At 33.7% G+C, this 22,867-nt stretch overlaps 1 protein-coding gene across 2 annotated transcripts in view; it reads right to left on the bottom strand.

Annotated features, from left to right (window-relative positions):
* Positions 1-22,867, bottom strand: part of LOC148275389 (uncharacterized) — a 57,662-nt gene that overhangs the window by 10,616 nt on the left and 24,179 nt on the right. For both annotated transcript variants that reach the window (XM_088235776.1, XM_088235777.1), the window contains 7 exons: positions 20,466-20,636; positions 17,621-17,830; positions 16,121-16,253; positions 15,562-15,655; positions 14,431-14,767; positions 12,486-12,598; positions 10,585-10,708 (listed from right to left, as the gene is read on the bottom strand). In XM_088235776.1, the coding sequence (XP_088091902.1) occupies positions 10,585-10,708; positions 12,486-12,598; positions 14,431-14,767; positions 15,562-15,655; positions 16,121-16,253; positions 17,621-17,830; positions 20,466-20,636 (1,182 nt within the window). The remainder of the gene's footprint in view (positions 1-10,584; positions 10,709-12,485; positions 12,599-14,430; positions 14,768-15,561; positions 15,656-16,120; positions 16,254-17,620; positions 17,831-20,465; positions 20,637-22,867) is intronic.

The following is a 22,867-nucleotide window of genomic DNA, read 5'->3' as shown; positions in this document are numbered from 1 at the left end:
GCGTGAAAACCGCGTATTTCAAAAGAGTGCGGAGTTGGAGCGTTATTATTCTGGGACATCTCATTAACAAGTTGTATTGATAGTCCATTATCGCGCCACTCGACCGCTGTTTGCCGTACACTCGCGGCCAAAAGTCGCGCGGGATGGAGGGAATCGCATAAATATGTTTACTCAATCATTAGCGCTTATTGGCTTATCGCGGACATGACACCGCGGACAGAACAATGCGACATATTGCCCGCCGGTGCACCCACCGGTGGTTGCTGTGATTCGAGATAACGGGGTGGGTAAAATGCTACATTACGAATTGAACGATTATTGCAATACACAATATTTTGAGTTTGTCCAAATGTCTGAAGACAAAGACTGGATTGCAACAGAAATGAAGAACAGATATGAAATATTTATTTGTGTAAGTGTTTTTACACTAGAATATTTCATAGTCATGTATGGATAATTTATATAGCGCCATTTTTGTGAAAATCACCTCAAGGGCGCTGTACAATAAAAAAATATCAATGATTCTAGTTCCTCGTCTCCAATTATGATATAAATGAGCTAGATAACAGAACGTCTTGCAGCTACAGAGCGCATGGACAATAAGAAATCTAGCCCCTATTTACATTTATTTTTTTTATTTTTTTATTTGACAATGAAGTTTAGAGTTTAAGTGATATTTTAAAAACGAAATAAAAATCAAATTTATAAAGTTGGAAGTTAGATAGCAACAAGTCTTGCAGCTACTGAGCGCATGGACGGTTGAAAGTCCCTGGAATTGTACGTTTTTTGGTTCTTATTATTTACTCAAATATTTGAATTTTCAGACCATTTCCTAAAAGTCGTAAATGACTTGAGCTGGGTGAATGGAAATCGAGTTGGCCCGAGAGCCCAGAGTAATGCCACGGGACCACAACCCGATTTTTACCTGAAGCGCAAGACTGATCATCTTACCTTCATGTAACAATCGCAATCGCGAAGATTATTTATTTATTTAAAACTTCAAGTACAATAAGTACTATGGTGGATTTATTTCTGAAAGCAATGTCTTCCAGCCAACCGAAAAACAGACTGGTCTAAAGAGTTGGTCGTAATTTGATACTAAAAAGACATAAATATACATGAAAAGATACATAAATTAAATAAAAATTACCTTTAAATTTATTTCAACAGAGAGGGAAAACATTTTTGATACTAAAAAGACATAAATATACATGAAAAGATACATAAATTAAATAAAAATTACCTTTAAATTTATTTCAACAGAGAGGGAAAACATTTTTGAGACGGGAATATGAAAGTCTAGGCATTTACAGAGCTTATGGCTAGGAAGGTGCATTTTTTATATGAAGAGGTAGCTCATTCCAAAGTCTAGCAGCTTGGACGGAAAAGAAATAGCTGAAAAATGATGTGCATTATACATATATCGTGGGCATACGAGAGAAATTGACCAAGTGACAAAATCAATAATGTTCAGGGGATCCATTTTAGTGTTTTTCTGGAGTTCAATTGCTTCTCAAAGATCAGATTTTTCAAGTAGGTGGTTGGTAATTATACATTTTATGCACGGTACTTTCAACTTTAATGTAAAATATAAACGTAATTTAAAAAATAATCACTTTTAAATAAATAAATAACAAATTAAAACTTAGTCAATTTTGCCTGTAAAATTTGTCATGAAATTTTGCAGATAATCATTTTTGTTTCGTTCTTCGAGGGAGGTAGTATTTTATTTTATAATTATAAATTATGTTTTTGGGATTTTTTAATATTTATAAAGGTTAAGTAAACACAGAAATTTAAAATAAATAATTAAACAGTGTTACGTAATAATCTAAATAATACATTTTATTAATTAACTTTTTATTTTAAAAAATACCATATCTGTCAAATACAAAACGCATACTAACTTATTAACTACTAACTCTTAACTAACTCTTCACTCGTGACATCTACCTACATGTACAAGTGACTAACTGTTACTTGGTCAGTTTTACTTGTCAAAAACCTGTGAGCTTCTATCAAATGGACACATATTTTAAAAACTATTTTTTTTGGGTGTCGGATCGATTTGGCATTTTTACCAGTCAAACATTATGCTAATACGATGTTAAAAAGTCAATAATTTCAATTCCGACATTTTTGCAAATGGTCACTTTTACTTGTGTAACGACGATATATAAATAAATAAATAAATGAATTAGGTAAGTACTCGCGGTTCCTACATAATACAATCCCGTAATAGTGTAAACATATGGTATTATGCTCATAAGAGACATATGGAATTAATTGCGATAAGGTTATAAAAAGGGATCACTATTTATTATTCCTGATTGGCTTTGATTATATTATGTCTGTAATCATGATTGCAACATTGAGTGGATAACAAAATGTTTCCACCTCGTATTGTAGTGGTTAGCGCGTGTCGCTACTATGCATGACATCTCGGATTCAATTCCCGACGAGATCGAAATTAAATAATATTTTTTAATGTGTTCGCACCATATCTACGTAAAAACATGATGATCCTTTTTTCATTACATTAAAATCATCTTGTACCGTGTACTGTAAATTTAATTCCAACTGAGCTTATATGCAGTTAAGAGCCAAATAAGAGTGGCTACTCGATTAAGGGTTTTAATATTAATAGAGTACAAAATGATGTGTTCTCATATCCAGAGTTGATTTATATAATACTAGCGGACCCGACAGACTTTTCATTGATAGGCAGGTGCCTAGCTAACCTAACTTGTTTATGATTGAATTCGCAAACTAAAAATAATACATTTTCAAATATAGAATTATTTTTGCATATGTCAAACTCGACTCTTCTCACCAACAGGGGTGCACTTTATTTATGAATATGATTTTCAAAAATGAATTGAATGTCAGTTAATATGATTTAAGTGTTACCAAAAATCCAGTAAAAATAAATAAGTGGGAAGAAATAATAAGGAATGCAAGGAAAGAATCAAGGCCGCGATTATGAACGGTTATCTTCACCGTTATACACTGAGACGGTAAAAACTTATATCGATATTTATGTACGAAAGTGTGTATATCTGTATGAAAATTCAAAGTATCTTCGTCGGTAACCTGTAAGTGAACATGTTAAGAAATAAAAATTGTAACCATATTCCATTTATCATAGAGAAAACTTAATTTTACTAAGTAGATAAAATTTAACTTTCTATCATAATCGAGGCCCTGATTGGGATCCATTAAAAGCGAATGCTGTTGGTAAACATTCAAAAACAAACTTTTTTTAAACACTAAAAACAACATCCTTTCATTTTTTTGTAGATGCATTTGCGTCAAATTCAACCCCGGTAGGTCGGTCTTTTTTTTTACAGATTTGATTGAAAAGTTTAATACCTACAAACACGCGCAGCGCAAAGATCTACATTTCGCTGAAAACCGTACGTAAATCGGTTAAGCCGTTTAGGAGTTCAGTGACATTACACGTAAAGAGGAATTCAAATGTCAAGAAAAGCAGTCGCCATAGTAACTGTAATTTAATTTTCACTCTTTTGTATTAGATACTCTTTTGCTATTCTGTATTTTTTCTGAACTGTATTTATTTACGAGGAAAACAAAAAACAAACCGACACGAGCGTCGACTTAGAGATTACACACGCGTTGACTTATGACCGCAATAACTTAAGCAAGTTCATTATTGTTCATTGTGATCGCTCAAATGCTCAGCATGTTTTTAAGCACGTCGATAGTTATTTTTAATTATGCTACAGACATTAAATAAGTAAATAATTGTTAAACAATAAATATTGATCCACCGTGCTGTATTTATCATGCCGAGTAAATTTTGCCGTGGTGTGGAATGAGCCAATCATGCGATATCACGCAGTGGGCTCGTGGTTTGCACGTGCACAGCGGTCCAGTCTCCGTGAATACACGGTGGGGTTATGAACTGAATTCCTCGTTCGCCCGGACACAAACAAATATAACAACATCAGAACAAAACAAATAAACAAGAAAAAAAAATTGAGCAAATTTTAGACGTAATCACTGTAGCATACTCGTGTATGCGCGTAAAAAGAACATTGCCAATCGTGAAATCGAACTTCGGCTAAGAGTAATATTTGAGCCGGATAGGCAATAGAAATAAAATTGATTGAAAATTTTCGGTCGTTAATTTTTACAACCCAAACTTACAACGACGCTTACGCGAACGGGGTGAGGTACGAAACTTGCATGTGAACAGTAATGAAAAGTGAACGTCGTTAGGCATAAAGCAGACAGTCCACAATTTTGAAAAAATTAAATATTTGTGTTATCGGGTGCAGTAAGGTCGATTCTATGCTCTGCTAAAAACAGCCAGGCCGCTTTCGTACAAAAAAAATGTAATAATCCCCTTGTGAAAGTAGTGTTGATCGCAAAAACGGCATTTCTCTTTTTTAATTTTATTAATTTTTCACGCCCATAAGGCTTTTACATACAAGGAAATTATATAAAACATGAGTATATTATCATGATCATTCCCTTTCCGCACCTAATAGTGCATAGGGCACTGAATTTGTAAACGAATCGCAGCGTATCTTGATCATTTTTTGTTACGTGAAGGTGAGTATAAAAAGAACATAAAATTTAAAAAATACAATCTAAATCAATAAAAGATAAAAGAGGGTTGTGGCCCCGTGGTTAGTGTTGCGGACTCACGGATCAGAAGTCCGAGGTTCGAACGCCACTCTACCGCAGTTTTATTTCCAAATTTCTAATAGTGAGTTATTTACAACTCGTTGAAAATGGCTGCCAAAATTGAAATATTTGGGTAGATATAAAAAAGAAGATGAGTATGTAAACAATATAAATTTAAAAAAATACAAAATAAAGAAATAAAAGATAGGAACAGTGCTCTCTTATGCTGGAGATGGTTCAGAAGTAATTTCTGAGGTATCTTTACTTAAGAAAGTGCGGATATTATCCGTGGTTGTACCCGTCTGACTTCATACTGGGAATGCTTGGCTACAATAGTTTAGAGAAAATAAGAAATGCATACTTGCTTAAGTATTTTTTTCCGATTGATCCGTGGTATTACGATCAACATAGGTGTACTGGAGAGTATTTTTCTTTATGTTCCTAATGACTACCTTAGACATAGACAGCTTAAGCTGCTTTATCTTCCTGCTTGCAGAACCAACCTGCCGATGGTAATGCCAGTAGGAAGAGCAATGTCTTTACTCAACCGTATCTCTTCGGATATTGACATCTTTCATATTAGTGAAAAAAAGTTCAGAGAGGATAGCATTCTTTCTCTATAATTGCTGGGTATTTTTATTTCACCATTTTTGTATATTTAAATTTTAGTATTATTTTTTTTGTTTTATGTATGCATTGAACTATTTCGTAATGTACAAAAACGTTTATAAAATAAAAATAAAAAAATTAAGATATATAGTTGGTATAAAAATAAAAATAAAAAGATGAGTGTATAAACAACATAAATTTCAAAAAATACAATAAAAAGAAATAAAATAAGGTTTAAAAAAAATTAATAAAAAAATAAGCTGTAGAAGCTAGATATTAAAAACAAAAAATACATTTGCAGAAAACATCCACAGCACTAGAAAAATCTTACGGTATCTTACGCTAACGAGAAGATTAATGCCTCCAGAAATCTAGTTCTCTTTTCAAAAAATATGTTTCCATACAGAATGTCACTTCATACATTCAAAGTTTGAACGAGGTATCTGGCTGTTTTCTGCAAAATGCATATTTCAGTCAGGTCAGCCAGACTAAAAAAAAAGCCAAATTAAATTATTTTTAAAGTTATAACAAATTAATTAAGTTATTTTTTACAATTAAGTCGTTTTATGTAGATCTAAATTTGTTGCAGCAGAGGAAAACATCTTTGAGAAGAGAATATAGAAGTCTGGGCAAGATCTGAATAACTCCCTAGGGAGGAAATCCAGCCAGTCTGCAAACATTTGGACATACTCAAAACATCGTTGAATCAACTAACTGGTAAAGAAGAAGTATAAAAAAAGGAAAATTGTTTTCAGGCGTTGCCTAGTAGGTGAATTGGTTCAGCCGGATGAATCTCACCCGCATGATAAAGGTTTCAGCTATTTTACTTCACAAAAGTCGACAGATAGAAGAGTAGAGGAAATGTAGATGTTTAAACATAGGCAGAATGGTGAATGTTACACAGTGTGTAAAGTGACTACTTAAACATAAAGAATATTTTATTTTCTCTTTCTTATGTTACACAAAAATATTATAACTGTCTATATATTAAAATTTTCTTGTATACACACGAACAGGACATGCCTTTGTGGGATTTTGTTGTTTACTATTAATATGCGTTTCATTGCTATGTAATTATCCTTTTTTTTAAATACTCTGTTTTACCTCTTATGTATATTGTAAAAAAAACTACGAAAAATTTAATAATATTTTTTTTTTTTTTTTTAATCAGCCAACGACAGGTCATAAGCCCTGTAAACGCCTAGACTTCCATATTCCATTCTCGAAAATGTTTGACCCTCTCGCTGCCCTAGTTCCTGTGTGTTCAATAGACAATTTTGCAAATTTCTCAAAAGACATTTTATTTGTTTTTAAAGTAAAATCAGTAAGTGGGGATTAGCACTAAAAATTGCTGAAAATACTATTTAGTAACGAAAAACGCGTAATAAGATAGTGAACATATTGGCATTCATAAGTCGATTTTCTAAAAATGGTCTATTGAACTTACAAGATCTAGGGCAGCGCTCTGTAGCAGCAAATTTAGATCATAATAACTTTTATTTTATTTATTTATTTGACACTTTATATACATATACATATCAGGGCGGGCATATTGCCGTAAGGCAATTTCTTCCTACCTACCCAAACCGTTTAGTTTGAGAAAATTATAAATACATGGACATACTGAATCTTACAATTTTATACAAAAATAAAAAAGAAAGATTAACAGGATAAAAACATATTTTTAAAAATTAACACTATACTATGAAGAGAGGAGAGGGGATGGGAAGGAAAGAAGAAGGACAAAGGAACAATTTAAATATTTAGATAGTGACATTTAAATCTTGACTTAAATGTAAATAAAGAAGAACTAAAAATAACTCCCAGGAAATCCAGCCAGTCTGCAAACTTTTGGACATACTCAAAACATTGTTAACTACATGTAGATGTAAGATCATAAGAATATGTTTATGTGTGCCCTATTTCAAGATTAAAAATAAACGATCAAATAAAAATAATGAGAGAAATATGGGTTATTTTACACCTGCACAGATTCGTGTCATCAAATACCAAAAAGGATTAATGTGGTTTTCCATCCCTCAAGAAATATCAGGCCGCGTTAATCCGGTAAGGATTTACTCAAAACTTTGTTGATTATGTATTGTTTTTATTATTTTACTATCATTTCGGAAGTCGCCTAAAGGTGTAGGGTGTGTCATGTATGAATGTACTATAGTATCTATAAATATTTTTAACCCCTTGGCTACGCGTCTATCTACACACGGCCGCGTTGTTTATTGTGAAATATGATACCGTTTTCTCATTAATGAATATAGACTCCCAGTATTATCATAGCGCCACGGGTTAAAAGCTTCTATTTTAGTAATCCGAAAATAATTTCCGTAAACAATTTTTAACATTTATTTTTATTAAATATTGAAAGAGATAGTGGCCCAGTGCAATTAGAGCAAAGAAGAAGTCGCGAACGTAAAATTGAAGAATTCGTTTTAAAAACATCAAATGTCCAAAAATGTCCGACATTTTTGGATTTTATTATTCTCTGTCTATGCGTCAGTACAATCGTTCTTTTCAAATATTTCTAAAAAATCGAAGGTACCCCAAAAATTCACTGTTAAAAATACGGTGATATTGTGCGAAAAATTTTTTTTTCACTTTAACAGTAAAAAGGGTCTATGAAATACCGTCCAGTAAAAAAAAAAGCTAAATTAATAATTAAATTAAATGATAAAATTTGTAATTTTGTATTCCCGCAAAAACGGTAATTCCATTGGCCACGCCCCTAATACGTCACGATTCATGTTCATTTTTAGCTTTTTTCCAAACCATCGAAATTTTCATATAGCATCGTCACGAATCTTGTCGTCACAACTATCAATGACTAACATGTCGCGTTTTTCAAGTGACACATTTTTTTAATATTTTCTTTTTTAAAGTTATATACGAAAATATTTCTCCACAATATCTATATCGATTTGGAAAATTCAATTAACTATTCTTAATACATTTCATATATTTTTATCGGTATTCGTAGTACGCGATTTTTTCCTATTGTCCACATCAATTTGTAAAATTGAACAAAATATATGTTTTGAGTGTGTCCTAATGTTTCTAGACAGACTGGATTTACTCCCTAGGCAGATATCAAACATTTTGAGGGGGGAATATAGAAGTCTAGGCATTTTCAGGGCCCACGAACTGTCAATGGCTGGTTTGAGTGGCCACTTTTCACACTGTGTAACATTCACCATTCCGCCTATGTTTAAACATCCAAAACTAACGGGTATAAAGAGGAGTATAAAACTTGAAAAGGTGTTTTCAAGCGTTGCCTAGTAGGGAATAATTCAATCAGGTGAATCTAACCTACATCAATAAAGGTTTCAGCTCTTTTACTTCACAAAAGTCAACAAATGGAAGAGTTAAGGAAATGTGAATGGTGGGTGAATGTTACACAGTGTGTAAAGTTGCCTCTTAAACCACCTAATGATAAGTCATAAGCTCTGTAAGTGCCTTGACTTCATATTCCCTTCTCAAAAATGTTTTCCCTCTCTGTTACAACAAATTAAGACTGATTCATCAAATCGCTCTTCCACGTATATCCGCTGAATGCCTTATATATTGTTTGCAAACCTTATTTATACAATATATTAATGATTTACTATGCATATTTTTTAATTAAATTAATCTACATTATTTTTTTTTTAAACATTGAAAGTTTAACATAAATAAGCATTTTACTGACATCTACCGGCCTTCAAATTATCAGTTGTAATGTTTACAGATTCCTACTAAAAAACATAACATGTTTCCCATAACAACCAACAGATGTCTCAAATAATACTATGAAAAAATAATACCAGATTATTTAAAAGGATGTTTACCGCTACCAGATCTCCTCACCGGAATGAACTACTACGACACCATACAGCAGGCCTCAGAGAAATGCTCAGGAAAAGCCCAAATTTTATGATAAAAAAACAATGGGAGCCTTAATTTTTGCAAAAGAAGGTATGTGTGTAAAATTTGAAGTAATTCAAATATTTGGAAATATATTGCTACAGTCCTTAAAATATAGCTGGATTAGAATGACATTTCTCAGAAAAAGTGACGACATAACTTTGTAGTAACGTCAAAGGAGTTATTTATATTGACACACGAAAAATCATTCATATATGGCGTGTTAATTTATTTTTTTAATACAATGCTTGACACATAAATCAACATTAATACATAAAATCAGCTTTAAAAGTAAAAAAAACTAAAATAAACCTAATTATTAATGACGTTCTTACAAGGTTACATCATTTTGCAAAAACGTTAGAGATGGGACAAATTGATCAATGTAAATTGATCGAATAAAAAAATAATTCATTTGATGTTGTTCATGAAAAAAGTATAAATGTCTCAGTTTTTGGTGAACAATTATATTAAACACACTATAAAAGGCTTGTTTTTCGTTTTTTATATTAATTTTCGGAAACAGAGTTTCATGATTGCGTGAAATAACTGATAAAATCGATTTGATCAGAGATCAGTAATTTCCCATCACTAATGAAATTCGTTTGACAGCTGTCCTTCTAATCAAGCTATATTTTAAGGACTATAGGGTTTTGCTTATAAACCCGGTATAAAGTTACGCCTAGGTAAAGGCGTAGAATAAGAATGGTATTCCTATCCTTACTCTACCAGTATAATAAAGATGGTATTCCCATCTGTATCTTTTACTTTGCCTAGGCGCAACTTCGTACCGAGTATATAAGTAAGACCTCTAATATCGAGGCTTTACTGACAGAATGCATTAAGTCAATAAAACAAGTTTTTATTATTTTGACGCATTATTTCTCCCACAATTTTCATTTATTTTAATTTTTTTTAAAGCTTTGAAAGAGTATTTTTTATTCTTGGCATGGCGTAAAATTTGAAATCAACATCTTTAAAAATATTTGAAATATATAAAGACTGTTGACTTAGTGAATTCTGTCGGTAGCCTCAAAATAATATTTTTGTTTTATTTAATGGCTGACCAACACACTAATCATTTCACTATCAGGCCGACTGATCTCTACTTAGTAGGAGATTTACCTGGTCTGGTATTCTGAACGCTTTATTAGGACATATTTACATACTAAATATGCACTACGCTCGCAAAAGCATTCAGAATCCCACCCCTGAAAGTAGCCGCTAAAATATCAATTCACACCAAATTTACCATGTCATATCGTTTGGATTTGGAATATACGTATGAAATGGATCGATCTCTGATACCTAATTATTTTTTTACTTTAACACTTAATTTAACTTCATTAATAATACAGAGACCAGAAAACATATTATTTTTTATCGAGTAGGATTATATCAACTAACCTGGAGTCTTTGTAGCATGAGATCAATGAGGCATATGATTTTGTTTGATAAGATGACATAATCACTATTCTGGGGACAATTTAGACACGCCATTCTGTAGAGATTTCCGGTCGTTATGAGAGTCCTAGAAAATAAAATAAAAACATTTATTAGTATAATGCAATGATACCTATCTATTTTATGGTCGCAAAATAGAAAAAAAAACGCAATAATATTAGAAAATCTTTAAACCCTAAACTGGGGTGATGAAAAATATAAAAACAAATGTGGGGAAATATTGGAGGGTATCAGAAACAAACTTTGAAATCTCCACAAAAACAAAAAAATTGTTATTAAATATTTGTATATAACCACTTACTGACTTTTCTATCTAACTTGTCTACCGGTTTCGAGACGAACCCGTCTCTTCGTCAGGACACCAGTTAAACCAACATGCAAACCGACATGCAAAACCCATTATACACCTTCACCATAGTTGTTGCACAAAAATATAAAACAAACAAGACATGCATTTTAATAAGCAGCAATTAGTTATTGATGCCAAAATAAACTGTGCATAAAAACCTACCTACCTAAATAATAGCGTAATTCAAAACCGTCTCTAAATCTTGCAAAAACATGTTACAATTGAACGTAGTTATGCAGAAAGCAGCCGGCCATAGAAATATTTAAACTGAGATAATAGCACTTTTGTGAAAAGAGTGAATAATCGAATGTACACAACTGTTGAAATGTTTTTGACTTTAACAAATGATAAACAATGAATACATTAGTTTTTTTTATATATTACAAACAAGAATTTAATTATGTATTTGACCAGTTTTATTGATTTTTAAAGTACTGTAAGATTTTTGTAGTACTGAGGGTGTTTTCTGCAAATTGAGAAATGGCGTTTATGTGATCAACACCAATTTCACAAGGTGATTAATACAGTTTTTTTTTATTTAAATTTATTTCAACACAGAGGGAAAACATTTAGGAGAAGGGAATATGGAAGTCTAGGCATTTACAGGGCTTATGACCTGTCATTGGCTGGTTTAAGTGGCCACTTTACACACTGTGTAACGCCCATGTTTGAACATCCACATTTCCTCAACTCTTCCATCTGTTGACTTTTGTGAAGTAAAAGAGCTGAAACCTTTATCACGTGGGTGAGATTCATCCGGCTGAACCAAATCACCTGCTAGGCAACGCCTGAAAACAATTTTCCAATTTTTATACTTCTTCTTCAGCTCTTTTACTTCACAAAAGTCACAGATGGATGAGTTGAGAAAATGTGGATGTTCAAACATAGGCAGAATGGTGATTGTTACACGGTGTGTAAAGTGGCCACTTAAACCAGCCAATAACAGATCATAAGTCCTGTAAATGCCTAGACTTCCATATTCCCTTCTCAAAAATGTTTTCCCTCTCTGTTGAAATGAATTTAAATATGAACAACTCCCTAGGGAGGAAATCCAGCCAGTCTGCAAGCATTTGGTCATAATCAAACATTGTCAGTTTTTTTTTGTATGAAAGCAGTCTGGTTGTTTTTAGCAAAACGTAAAATGGACCTTACTGCACCCGATAACATCAATGTCGCATTTTTTCAAAATTGTGGACTGGCTGCTTCTGCATAACTACGTTCAACTATACTACTGGACCCGCAAACTAAGCATTCTCCATTGAGTTGGTAAAGCATAATTAGAAATCATACAACTCTGTTTCCAAAGTTTTTCGCAAATATCTCAGCAACTCCTTCAATGGAGATTTCAAAGTTTGCTTCTAATACCCCCATTTGTATGAGAATGTAAAAATAAAAATGGGACTTGAACATTTCGGCATGAAAAGCGGTAAAATGTAAAATTGTGGAATGTAAAACTGAGGATTTACTGTATTAATAAAAAATATACGAAACTTACTTCATAGAAATATCAGTGTAGTTTTCCTTTTCGTTGGTACCAGTAGAAAGAATTTCATTTAGTATTGTAAATCCGTTTAGCTTCTGCCAAGTCAGTTTTTCCGAAGGATTTATCTGCAACAAGAGAGCACAAATATTAATGATATCAGACGACAATTGAATTGGGGATAGAAAGTGTATTTCTATCTAGGCCAAATAGAAAAATAAAATATCTTCAGAAATCTGCTCATAAAAGGTCTAAACAACTAGGTTACTTCAAAATCAGCAATGAGGAATTCCACTATTTAACTAAGCAAAAAAAATATATTTTTTGTGCGTTATTTACAAAGATATGATTTTTAAAGTTACATTTATCAAGTACCGCGCCAAATGACTGTAATCAGTGTGTCACTTTTCAGTAGTGACGTCATGAAACGGTTGGGGTTCTTACTTTCACTGACCTGACAAGAATCTATGGAATATTGTTTTGATTACTTCATTTAGTTGATCGTAATTTGCTCATTTCTATGTTATGGTTGTTTTTACAAACGTTTCGATTTATAAAAACCTAGAAAGTTGACACAATCTCTGGTTGAAATGTCAAATTATACAAATTATACTCTTTTTTTCTATGGTCAAAACGTTGCGGGGGCTTTAAAGCGGAAACCGGAAATACTACACGTAGATATAAGGAGTGACGTCATTATTTACGATTTAAAAATGAATACTATTTTTAACATTTTTTATTCATTTTTGCGTGCAGTTTTGAGATATTTCATCCTACTCCAAAATTTTTAAATATTCACGTGTACACGAAAACATTTCTAAAATTTAATTCCGGGTTGGGCTGGAATTCCTCATTGAGGACCATTTTAACAAAGCATATTATCTACAAAATGTAAATTTTTCAGAAAAGAAAAGAAATGGTTAAAGAAATTGCATTCACTATTTTGCCTACGCCTGAACATCCATATTTATTAAATTCCTCCATTGATTATTTTTGTGAATTTAAAGAGATGAAACCTTTATTGATGCAGGTGAGATTCATCTGACTGAATTATTATTTACTTATCTCACTCACACTGTGATAATTATTTTTTTGACACTTTATATACATATACAATATAAATACATATAAGGGTGGGGCATATTGCCTTAAGGCAATTTCTTCCTACCTACCCAAACCGTTCAGTTTGAGAAAATTATAAATACATGGACATATTGAATCTTACCATTTTATACAAAAATTAAAAACAAAGATTAACAAAATAAAAATTTATAAAAAAAAATTAACACTATACTATGAAGAGAGGAGAGGGGATGGGAAGGAAAGAAGAAGAACAAAGGAACAATTTAAATATTTAGATAGTGACATTTCAATCTTGACTTAAACGTAAATAAAGGAGGGGGCGTCTCTAACATTAGTGGGTAGATTATTCCACAATCGAGCGGCTACTACTTTGAAAGAGGAGGTAAGAAAATTAGAGCGATAACACCTGTATAATTAAATGATAATTAAATAAAAAAGAAATGTGTTTTTTTTTGTTGATAAAATTTTGGAGACCTTTATTATTTTTACTATGAAACCACTTTCGTCTAAAAATATTTTTATTTTTTTATCTTTGTTTTGAAATGTATATTACATGCTGCATTTTTGGCTAGTGAAATGATATATTATTTACTGTCTTAGTACATGGTTATTTACCCTAGTTAAACATTTAAGGTCAAACAGCACTACAGCAACATTGCACTTCGGCGGCGCTTCGCGTCAAAATTGTGTATGGAGTGTCGCGCAGTGTAGCGCAGCTGTAATACGGTTTATTTAATCCAAAACAGTGAAAATAATATTTCTTGTTGTTGCAATGCACCGTGCAGTGGCGATTTAAGTGCATTTTGACGTCAAAGGCAACTTCATAGGCGTTATAATTTTAAGTGTATAATATGATAAATAAATAAATATATATTACCTGTTTCTCCATTATTCTCGAAAGCTCTCCCAAAAATCGGTCCAGCTGATTCAAATTTCCGCCGAGTCCATTAACAAAACCTTCGCTCTTCAAGCTGCTATTTTTACTCAGGTCACTCAACGAGGAGTGGACGGATCCGATCCTTGAATCTAAACCGCCACTCTTCAGGATATTCTGACTCTTGACCACAGAGCTGGCCATCAAGTTTTGAGTGCTGGAGACGTGTTGTTGTCGCTGAACAATGTTGGCTATTTGGTTGATGGATCGAGACATCTTACTCTTTGTTGAAAAGGCTTCCGCTGTGGGGAATTCATATGACGCTTCGTATTCTTGACCTCTGCAAAAAAATATAAATAATCATTCGTCATCTTATTTGTGAAAAGACTGAAATAAAACAAAAACTTAATATCTCTTTCGTAACCAGTTTTTTACAATGTTTTTTTTTTTAATTAGCGTATCCAGTAATAAATATTCCCGTGCGGCCATAATACGGAAGAGGTCAGAATGTAATTTTTCAAGCAATACTTTTAGTTTGCCCAAAAATGTTCTCCATCTCTGTTAATAATTTATTTATATATACGCCCAATGGGCATTTTTAAGGACATATTTATACATGGAAAATTATTATAAAGGAAAGTAGAAAGACACAATAGTATATAGTAGACTTGGTGGGAGTGGAAGCGAGAGAGAGGTGTTTATAATTGAATATTCAGTGATCTTTTGAAAAAATACAACTTTTTATCAAAGAAATCAAAACTGGTATGTTTGTTGGCAGACCTAAGAATTCTAGGCATAGGGGAATGAAAACCATAGTTAGTTCTATGGTTATCAGTATGAAAGAGTAAGTTTTGTCTGAGGTTTCTAGTTTGAATATATAATTTTATTGAGCTCAGTAGTTCAGGCGCATCAAAGAGTGAGTTGAGAATTTCAAATATGACTAAAAGGTCAAATAATGTAAAATACCTGACATATTAATTTTGATAAACATTAAAAAGATTTTTGTAACATTTAAATAGCCCATATCAGAATCGAGGGATTACAAACTGAATAGTTCTCAAGTGGATAGATTTGGGCATGTCAAGATTTTCTCTTTATCTGGTACTTAATATTGTTGAATTATACTATACATACTTGGTGGACATCCTTTGCTTGATTTTTTTAAGCTTTTTCTTCTGTGTTTTGTGCTTTTCTCTGGAAGATGATGAAATCCTGATATCTTCGTTACCTTAAAAAAATTAAAAATCTTTCAAACTCTTAATTTATTTTAATTAATCATCATTCGCTTTCCGCACCTAATGGTGCATAGGGCACTGCATTGGTACACCAATCGCAGCATATCTTGATAATTTATTATTGTTTATTATTATATGAATTGTTTATTTATCTCTCTCTCTGAATCAATTATGCGATACGCTATAACTTCCTGGGGGTTATCAAGTGAAACTAATATTAATTTTATTCAAACTTTGCGAAATTCTTTGATCAAATTGCTACTACATAAAGATGTATACCGCCAGAGACACACTATTTCAGTATCATTGATGTATGAATCTGTAAATAAATTATCAGTTAGGGCTCTACTTTGGAACAACTTGATTAGTCAGCATGCGTCACACTCCGAGTATAAACACATATTCATTTGACACGAAAGGCATTCAACACAAGATATATAATGTATCATATAACATACCTTCTCCAATATTGTTACAATTAGTTTCATCAGAATTGGAATCCCTTTGCGGTGTTATTGAATCTCTGTTTGAAGGGTCGTTTTTCCTAAATGAATCTTGAATTGTTTTACGGGATGCTGAATCTCCAATAGACTGCAAAAAAATATAATACATTATTTAAAAAAACGAAATATTATTTTTTGGATCCTTACATTTGTTGATTTCCATGGAATCAAATAAATATAGAAATTTCAACATAGGCCGAATGGTGTAAAATTATCACTTAAATTTATTTATACATATCATATTATATTATTCATAAGAAATTTTTAAATACATATTTGGAAACATTAAAACAGAAGCATGTGTACGAATTTGTATTTTTTATGGTTTATAAATTAAGGATGTAACTATACTCACTTCTGTTGATACAATATTTATTTATTTGTTGATGGACTTATGCAGTCCATTCTAACAATGGTAAATACAATTTCTTATAATAAATACAGGTACTAAACAAATAAAATAAACCTCGTTTTTACAAAGCTCGATTTAACGTTTTCCTGCTTTTTACACTGAAAAATATAGGTCCCATTTTTTTCCACACATTCTCATTAAATTTTCCCCCCAATTAATGTTTTTTACGTTTTTCGTAACCCCAGTTTTACGTCGAATTTTTTTCATAACTCATTCGATCTGTAAAAAGACGAGCCGCGCGCCGTCGTTTGATTGGAGAATAAAATCGAGGTGAATAAAAAATGTGTAAATTATTGTCTCAAACTCAATTCATAATAGGTGCAGTGTAATTGACCATTTTGTTTAAGTGTCTTATTTTGCCATTTTACTAAAAAGGGACATGCAGTTAACGCATGTTTAGGAAGAATAAAGTCATACAATAGTTCTTCCCCTAAATATTGGGAAATTTTATTTAAATGGTATCACTTTTTTTAGTATGGTAACACAGAATTTCAACTGTCAATTACACTTGGCAAAAATGTTTCACACTTTTATGATGACTGTTTAAATATCTTTTTTTCACATTATGTTCATAACTTCAAATAATATTTCTATTGATAAATTTTAGAACTTTCTGCATCGTAATTTATTGATGTAAAGATTTTATTCTTCCTAAACATGCGTCAACTGTATGTTACAATTTAGTAAAATGTCAAAATTAGACACTTGAAAAAAAGGTCAATTACAATTACACTGCACTGCTGTCAATTGAATTTAGTTTGAGACAATAATTTACACTTTTTTTTATTTGCCTCGATTTTATTCTCCATTCACGCGGCGGCACGCGGCTCGACGTCTTCTGACCAATCGACCGGGGTTATAAAAAACACAAAAACGTCAATTGGGGGGGATATTTGAATGGGAATGTATAGAAAAAAATGGGATCTTAACATTTAACATAACAGTGTAATAATTGGGAAAACATAAAATTGAGAAATGTAACAACGAGGTTTTACTGTATGTAAAATTGAATGAAATAAATAAATCAATAGTCAGCATCTCACCTTCATATTCCTATTAACATGGTTCTCTTGCAGCACGGATTCCGGGCGCTGTGATGATAGCTCCAGGGCGCGTTGCCGGATGAGGGATATGGTCTGCTGGTGCCGCCGCGCGGTCTCACGTTGCTTCAGCGAGATCCTCCTCCTGAGGGCCTGAGCGGTCGCGGCCTGGGCGGCCAGAAGGGCAGACAGGCGTTCCGACCTTCCTCGAGCCTGTGGAAATTCAATTTTTTATTTTATTAATATACACGGCATGCGATGCCATGTGATAAAATAAAAATGATGTATGTATTAAGAAGAAATAAATACTTCAAATAAAGAGTAAAAACATACATTTATACATATCAATGGTAAAAAGTTTAAGTAACTGATAATATAGAATAGCTATTGAATATACCACTTTTTTCAGAATTTTAAGCTGCGTCATATGAGCCCAACACATATGGATATCAGATGTAAATTTTGGTGTTTACATCAAAAACCCTCTTTTACGACATTCATAAAAATCAACGTATTTACCACAGAAAATTTGACTTTTTGTGAATACTTGTTTTAAGTTTACAGTTAACAGAAGAACAGAAGTCTTCGATAAAAGGACAAAATTAATGGTATACAATGTTTTTATACTTCCACACTTTGTTTATGGATTAATTATATGGTCGCAGTGTAGTAAACAAATGCAAGAATTAATTGAAAGAACAATTAATGAAGCACTCAAAATAAAATTAAATTTTTATAAATATACTAGAACTATATTTTTATTTAAATAACAAAAATGCTCAGATTAGATTAATTAATTAACACAAAAAGGTGATATTTAAGATGAAAAATAATAAAATTCAAAACAAACATAAAATCAGATTTTAACTACAATATACATCCAAGAAATTCAAAAGTGTCAAATAGTTAACTAACGAAGAACCTAGGACTAACAGCAAAAACACAGTTTCATATATACAGCAATAAAGTTCTACAATTCACTTTCTAATGACTTAAAAGATATCAACAATATTTTGAGTTTGTCCAAATTTTTGTAGACAAGGACTGGATTCAACTCCCTAGGGAGCTGTTTATATTAACATATTACAACAGAGACGAAGAACATTTAAGAGAAGGTGATATAGAAAATATTGTTGATAAATCCACCTGGTCCATGAAGAAGTATAGAAATTGAAAAAATAAGATTTTCAGGCGTTGCCTAGTATGTAGGTGAAATAATTCAATTAGATGAATCTCACCCGCATAAATAAAGGTTTCAGCTCTTTAACTTCACAAACATCAACAGATGAAAGAATTAAAGGAATATAGAGATATTCGAATATGGGCAGAATGGTGAATGTTACACAGTGTGTAAAGTGGCCACTTAAACCAGCCATTGACAGGTCATAAGCCCTGTAGATGCCTAGACTTCTATATTACCTTATCTTAAATGTTCTTCATCTCTGTTGTAATTTATTTAAAAGATATACAAAACACATACATACTTAAAAAACAGCTTAAAAAAACTGTTCTTACAGCTCATGTGACGAGTGATATGGATGTTATTTTATCTAATATTAATTGTGTCATAATATATTATATCCCTTCATACCAGCAATTTTTTTTGAACAAATAAAATTTGCAATGTAATAGTTAGGTAAATATCTAAGTAAATTTTTAAAATACCATGAGAAATAAATGTAGGAATTTACGTAAAAACATAAAAAAATACCTTTTCTATCATGCTTTTTACTAAAATATTTTATCAAAAAAACTTTCATGATCCCAGATAAAATAAGTCAAATACTCTCACTGCATTAAAACCACTATAAAGTAATTGAATTTTCACTGTGATTCAATCATACTTTGGGAATATTTTTAAACGCTAGTCGCCTGTCTCCATAGAAAATTGTATTGACGCGGCCGGCGGCACCGCACTGAATCAATTCTAGCTATATATAAATTTATTTGTCAGTTCTGGGAAATATGTTGAGCTGGATGCACATGGGATTTGAACCTTTTTTTTTTATTTTTTTTATTTAATAGCATAATTATACATTTTTACAATTTAAAAAAAATTTCACTTGTTATATTTTTACTAAAACTAAAATCCCACCAAGCCACTTTTTGTAGCTTGTTGGTGAAGATTATATTTATACTGACTTAATAATATTATTTACATTTATAAAAACAATGAATAACATATAAAAATTAACAGCCGGAAAGATCAGAATAAACATGTTTATACAAATAATAACATATAAATTTATTTTTTAAATACAAGAAAATATATGAAAAATTAAAATATTTACACCTAAGCTACTATTCATATATAAACTATTGATCGAGTAGCCACTCTCTTATTTTGCTCTTGTTACAATGTGAGTTAAATTTAAGTTCTTTTGGTAATAAATTAGAAATTCTAGGTACTAAATATTTGAGAGTTCTATTTCCATATTTATTACATACTTTTGGTACTACCAAGCCATCATTAGACGTGAAGCGTGTATTATGGTTATGTTTGAGAGGAAACTTGAATGTATTACTATTAAATTGTTCCAAAATGATGCAAAGCCACAGTAGTCCTCGAACAGGCAGAGTTTTGATTGTTTTGTACAGGAGATCATTATTACTTCTTTGTTCGTAAATCTCTGCAGGTACAATTCGCTTAACTATAGAATACTGTAGACCCTGGATCATTTTAATATTAGTTTTAGTCGAATGTCCCCACGACTTTATACCATATCTTATTATTGCTTTGGCATTGATTCATAAAAAAAATAATTAATAGACTCCCTTGCAAAATTTACTTTATGGCACATCGTCATATAGCCTTTTTACCATAAATACGTATTAATTATAATTATACCTTTTCTTCAGCTAACTGAGCTCTCTCTTTCTCCTTTTGCAGTTGTTGTCGTCCCACTCTCTCTTCTCTCTGCCTCCTGCTTTCTCTCATCTTGTCCAGCTTCATAATCCTCTCCGTTTCCAGAGCTTTCCGTCTCTCTTCGACGGCGGCCTCCTTAGCAGCCTTCTCCTCCTGCCACAAAAAATCATAATATTGGCTAAACTGGAACCTCATTTTTTTAATACAGTTTCAAAACAAGGTTAAAAAATTATTTAAACATTAATTAAACAATGTGTAATAGTAATATAATTATGAATACTATTCTTATTAGGGTTGCAAATGATGAAATCAGACGAGAGTGCAAATCTGAGACAGGTTTAATTGATAAGATTAAGAAAGGATCACTAAAATGCCCTGGTCATGTAGAATGAATGGATGACAAAAGAGTGGTTACTATTACTACTACCTTCATGCTATTTTCCCATAGGAGTCGGCAGAGAGAATAGACCGCCACACACGTCTATCCTGGCATACATTCCTAGCTTCTTCCACATTCTAACATCTTTTTATACATGCTGTACTGTACAAGTAACAGTTTGGACTGTATTCCACAATCCTGTAGCAAGGGGTAGGTGTTGGCCGTGTCTCGCTGCCGTCGTCGCTCTCGGGGTCGTAAATCCCGAAAGTTATGTAGTCTCGAAATTCCTCTCAAGTCCGGTGTCACTGCGTAGGTCGGTGGAAGATACTGGTTCGTAGTCCTGGGGTGAAGCGATGGTCAAGTCCAAGGTGTAGATCCAGTAGTAGAGCGGGAGGTCGGGCGGGGTGACGAAATGAAACGATCAGACTAACTTGATGTCTCGAGGCGAACTCAATATTTATTGTTGTAAATGTACACATTATATAGGGCGTGTTGCGGGCTCCCGCTACCTGCGTCCGAACCGGCGTTAGGCCAATACGGGAGTGGGGGGGGAAATACCGCTCCCACTATACCCGGCCGGCGCGCCTCCCCCAAAGTGCATATAGGGAGGTGCCGGCGCTCGGCCCGGTCACTTCGCTGGGAGCCGCCGCACGCGCCACATCAATTACAAAATGCCTTTTGAAGGCAGTCCTTAGTCTTTATACAAATACAAATATGCATGTTAGGGCAATAACGCGTCAAACGTCTAGATTCAGGCCCTTTTTAGGGCCTGTAACACAAATTCCTGCTCTATAGTACCCCGGTATCGCTAAAGTCAGACCCGAAAGTGGAATATTCATCCTTTATTGTGGGTCCAACATTTAGCCTACAGATACCGGGGGCCCTAACTATATTATTGCATTTTATTCTCATATTTAACCGTCCGTTACACTCCCCCCGATGCCACGCTGTTCGGCTGCGGGGGCATCTTCTTCTCTGGACGGTCCTCTAGCAGTAGTGGGATGAGCCGGATCGCTGGTCGGGCATATTCTCCGGCCGCCGTCTGAACTCGTGCGGTCCGCACCTGTCCATCGGCAGCCAGTCGTGTCTCCATGATCCTCCCTCTTGTCCACTGGTTGCGGGGTGATGACGGGTCGGCGATCACTACAAGATCGCCGACTTTCAATGGCTCCGATCTATCGAGCCACTTTTTCCTCTGCGCTAGTGTAGGCAGAAACTCGCCCAGCCAGCGTCGCCAAAATTTGTCGGCTAGTTGCTGGGCTATCCGCCACTGCTTTCTCAGGCAGATATTCTCCGTTTCTTTGGGGTAGAAGGCGAGATGTGTGCGTGCCCCGGCCGAACCAATTAGGAAGTGGTTCGGAGTCAATGGGGTTTCATCTGCGGGGTCCACCGCCACATGGCTAAGGGGACGGCTGTTAACCGAGAATTCGGCCTCGGCGAACGCCGTCAACAGGGTCTCCTCTCGTGGAGATTGTTCTTTGAGGATAGCGACTAGGGAGGTTTTAACTGATCTCACTAGTCGCTCCCACGCGCCACCCATATGCGGTGAGGATGGCGGTATATACTTCCATTCTACGCCTTTATTTGCAAGTTCTATTTGGAATGCGGCGTCATTATGGAGATCGGCAATTGATTCTCGCATTTCTCTGTCGGCGCCGTGAAAATTTGTTCCGTTATCGGAATGTATCACCCTCGGTTGGCCTCTTCTAGCGGTCATCCGTCTGATGGCTTGGATGGCCGCGTCACTTGTCAGGGATGATGCTAACTCGAGGTGTATGGCTCTGGTCGTCATACAGGTGAATAAGACACCGTATCGCTTCTCCCGGCGTCGCCCTATCGTAACATATAGGGGGCCAAAGTAGTCCAACCCACAGTGGGTGAATGGTCGTTGGTAGCTGGCCACTCGCGCCTCCGGTATCTGGCCCATTTGCGGTGTGCCGGCTCGTCCTCGCCGAACTCGGCAGATGGAGCATCTGTGACTTATATTTCTCAGCGTCCCTCGTAA

The sequence above is a fragment of the Micrasema longulum genome, unplaced genomic scaffold, assembly GCF_059751315.1.
Source record: "Micrasema longulum isolate JH-2025_06_02 unplaced genomic scaffold, ASM5975131v1 h1tg001434l, whole genome shotgun sequence".
Lineage (NCBI taxonomy): Eukaryota > Metazoa > Arthropoda > Insecta > Trichoptera > Brachycentridae > Micrasema > Micrasema longulum.
This window is presented reverse-complemented; position numbering and strand designations above follow the sequence as displayed.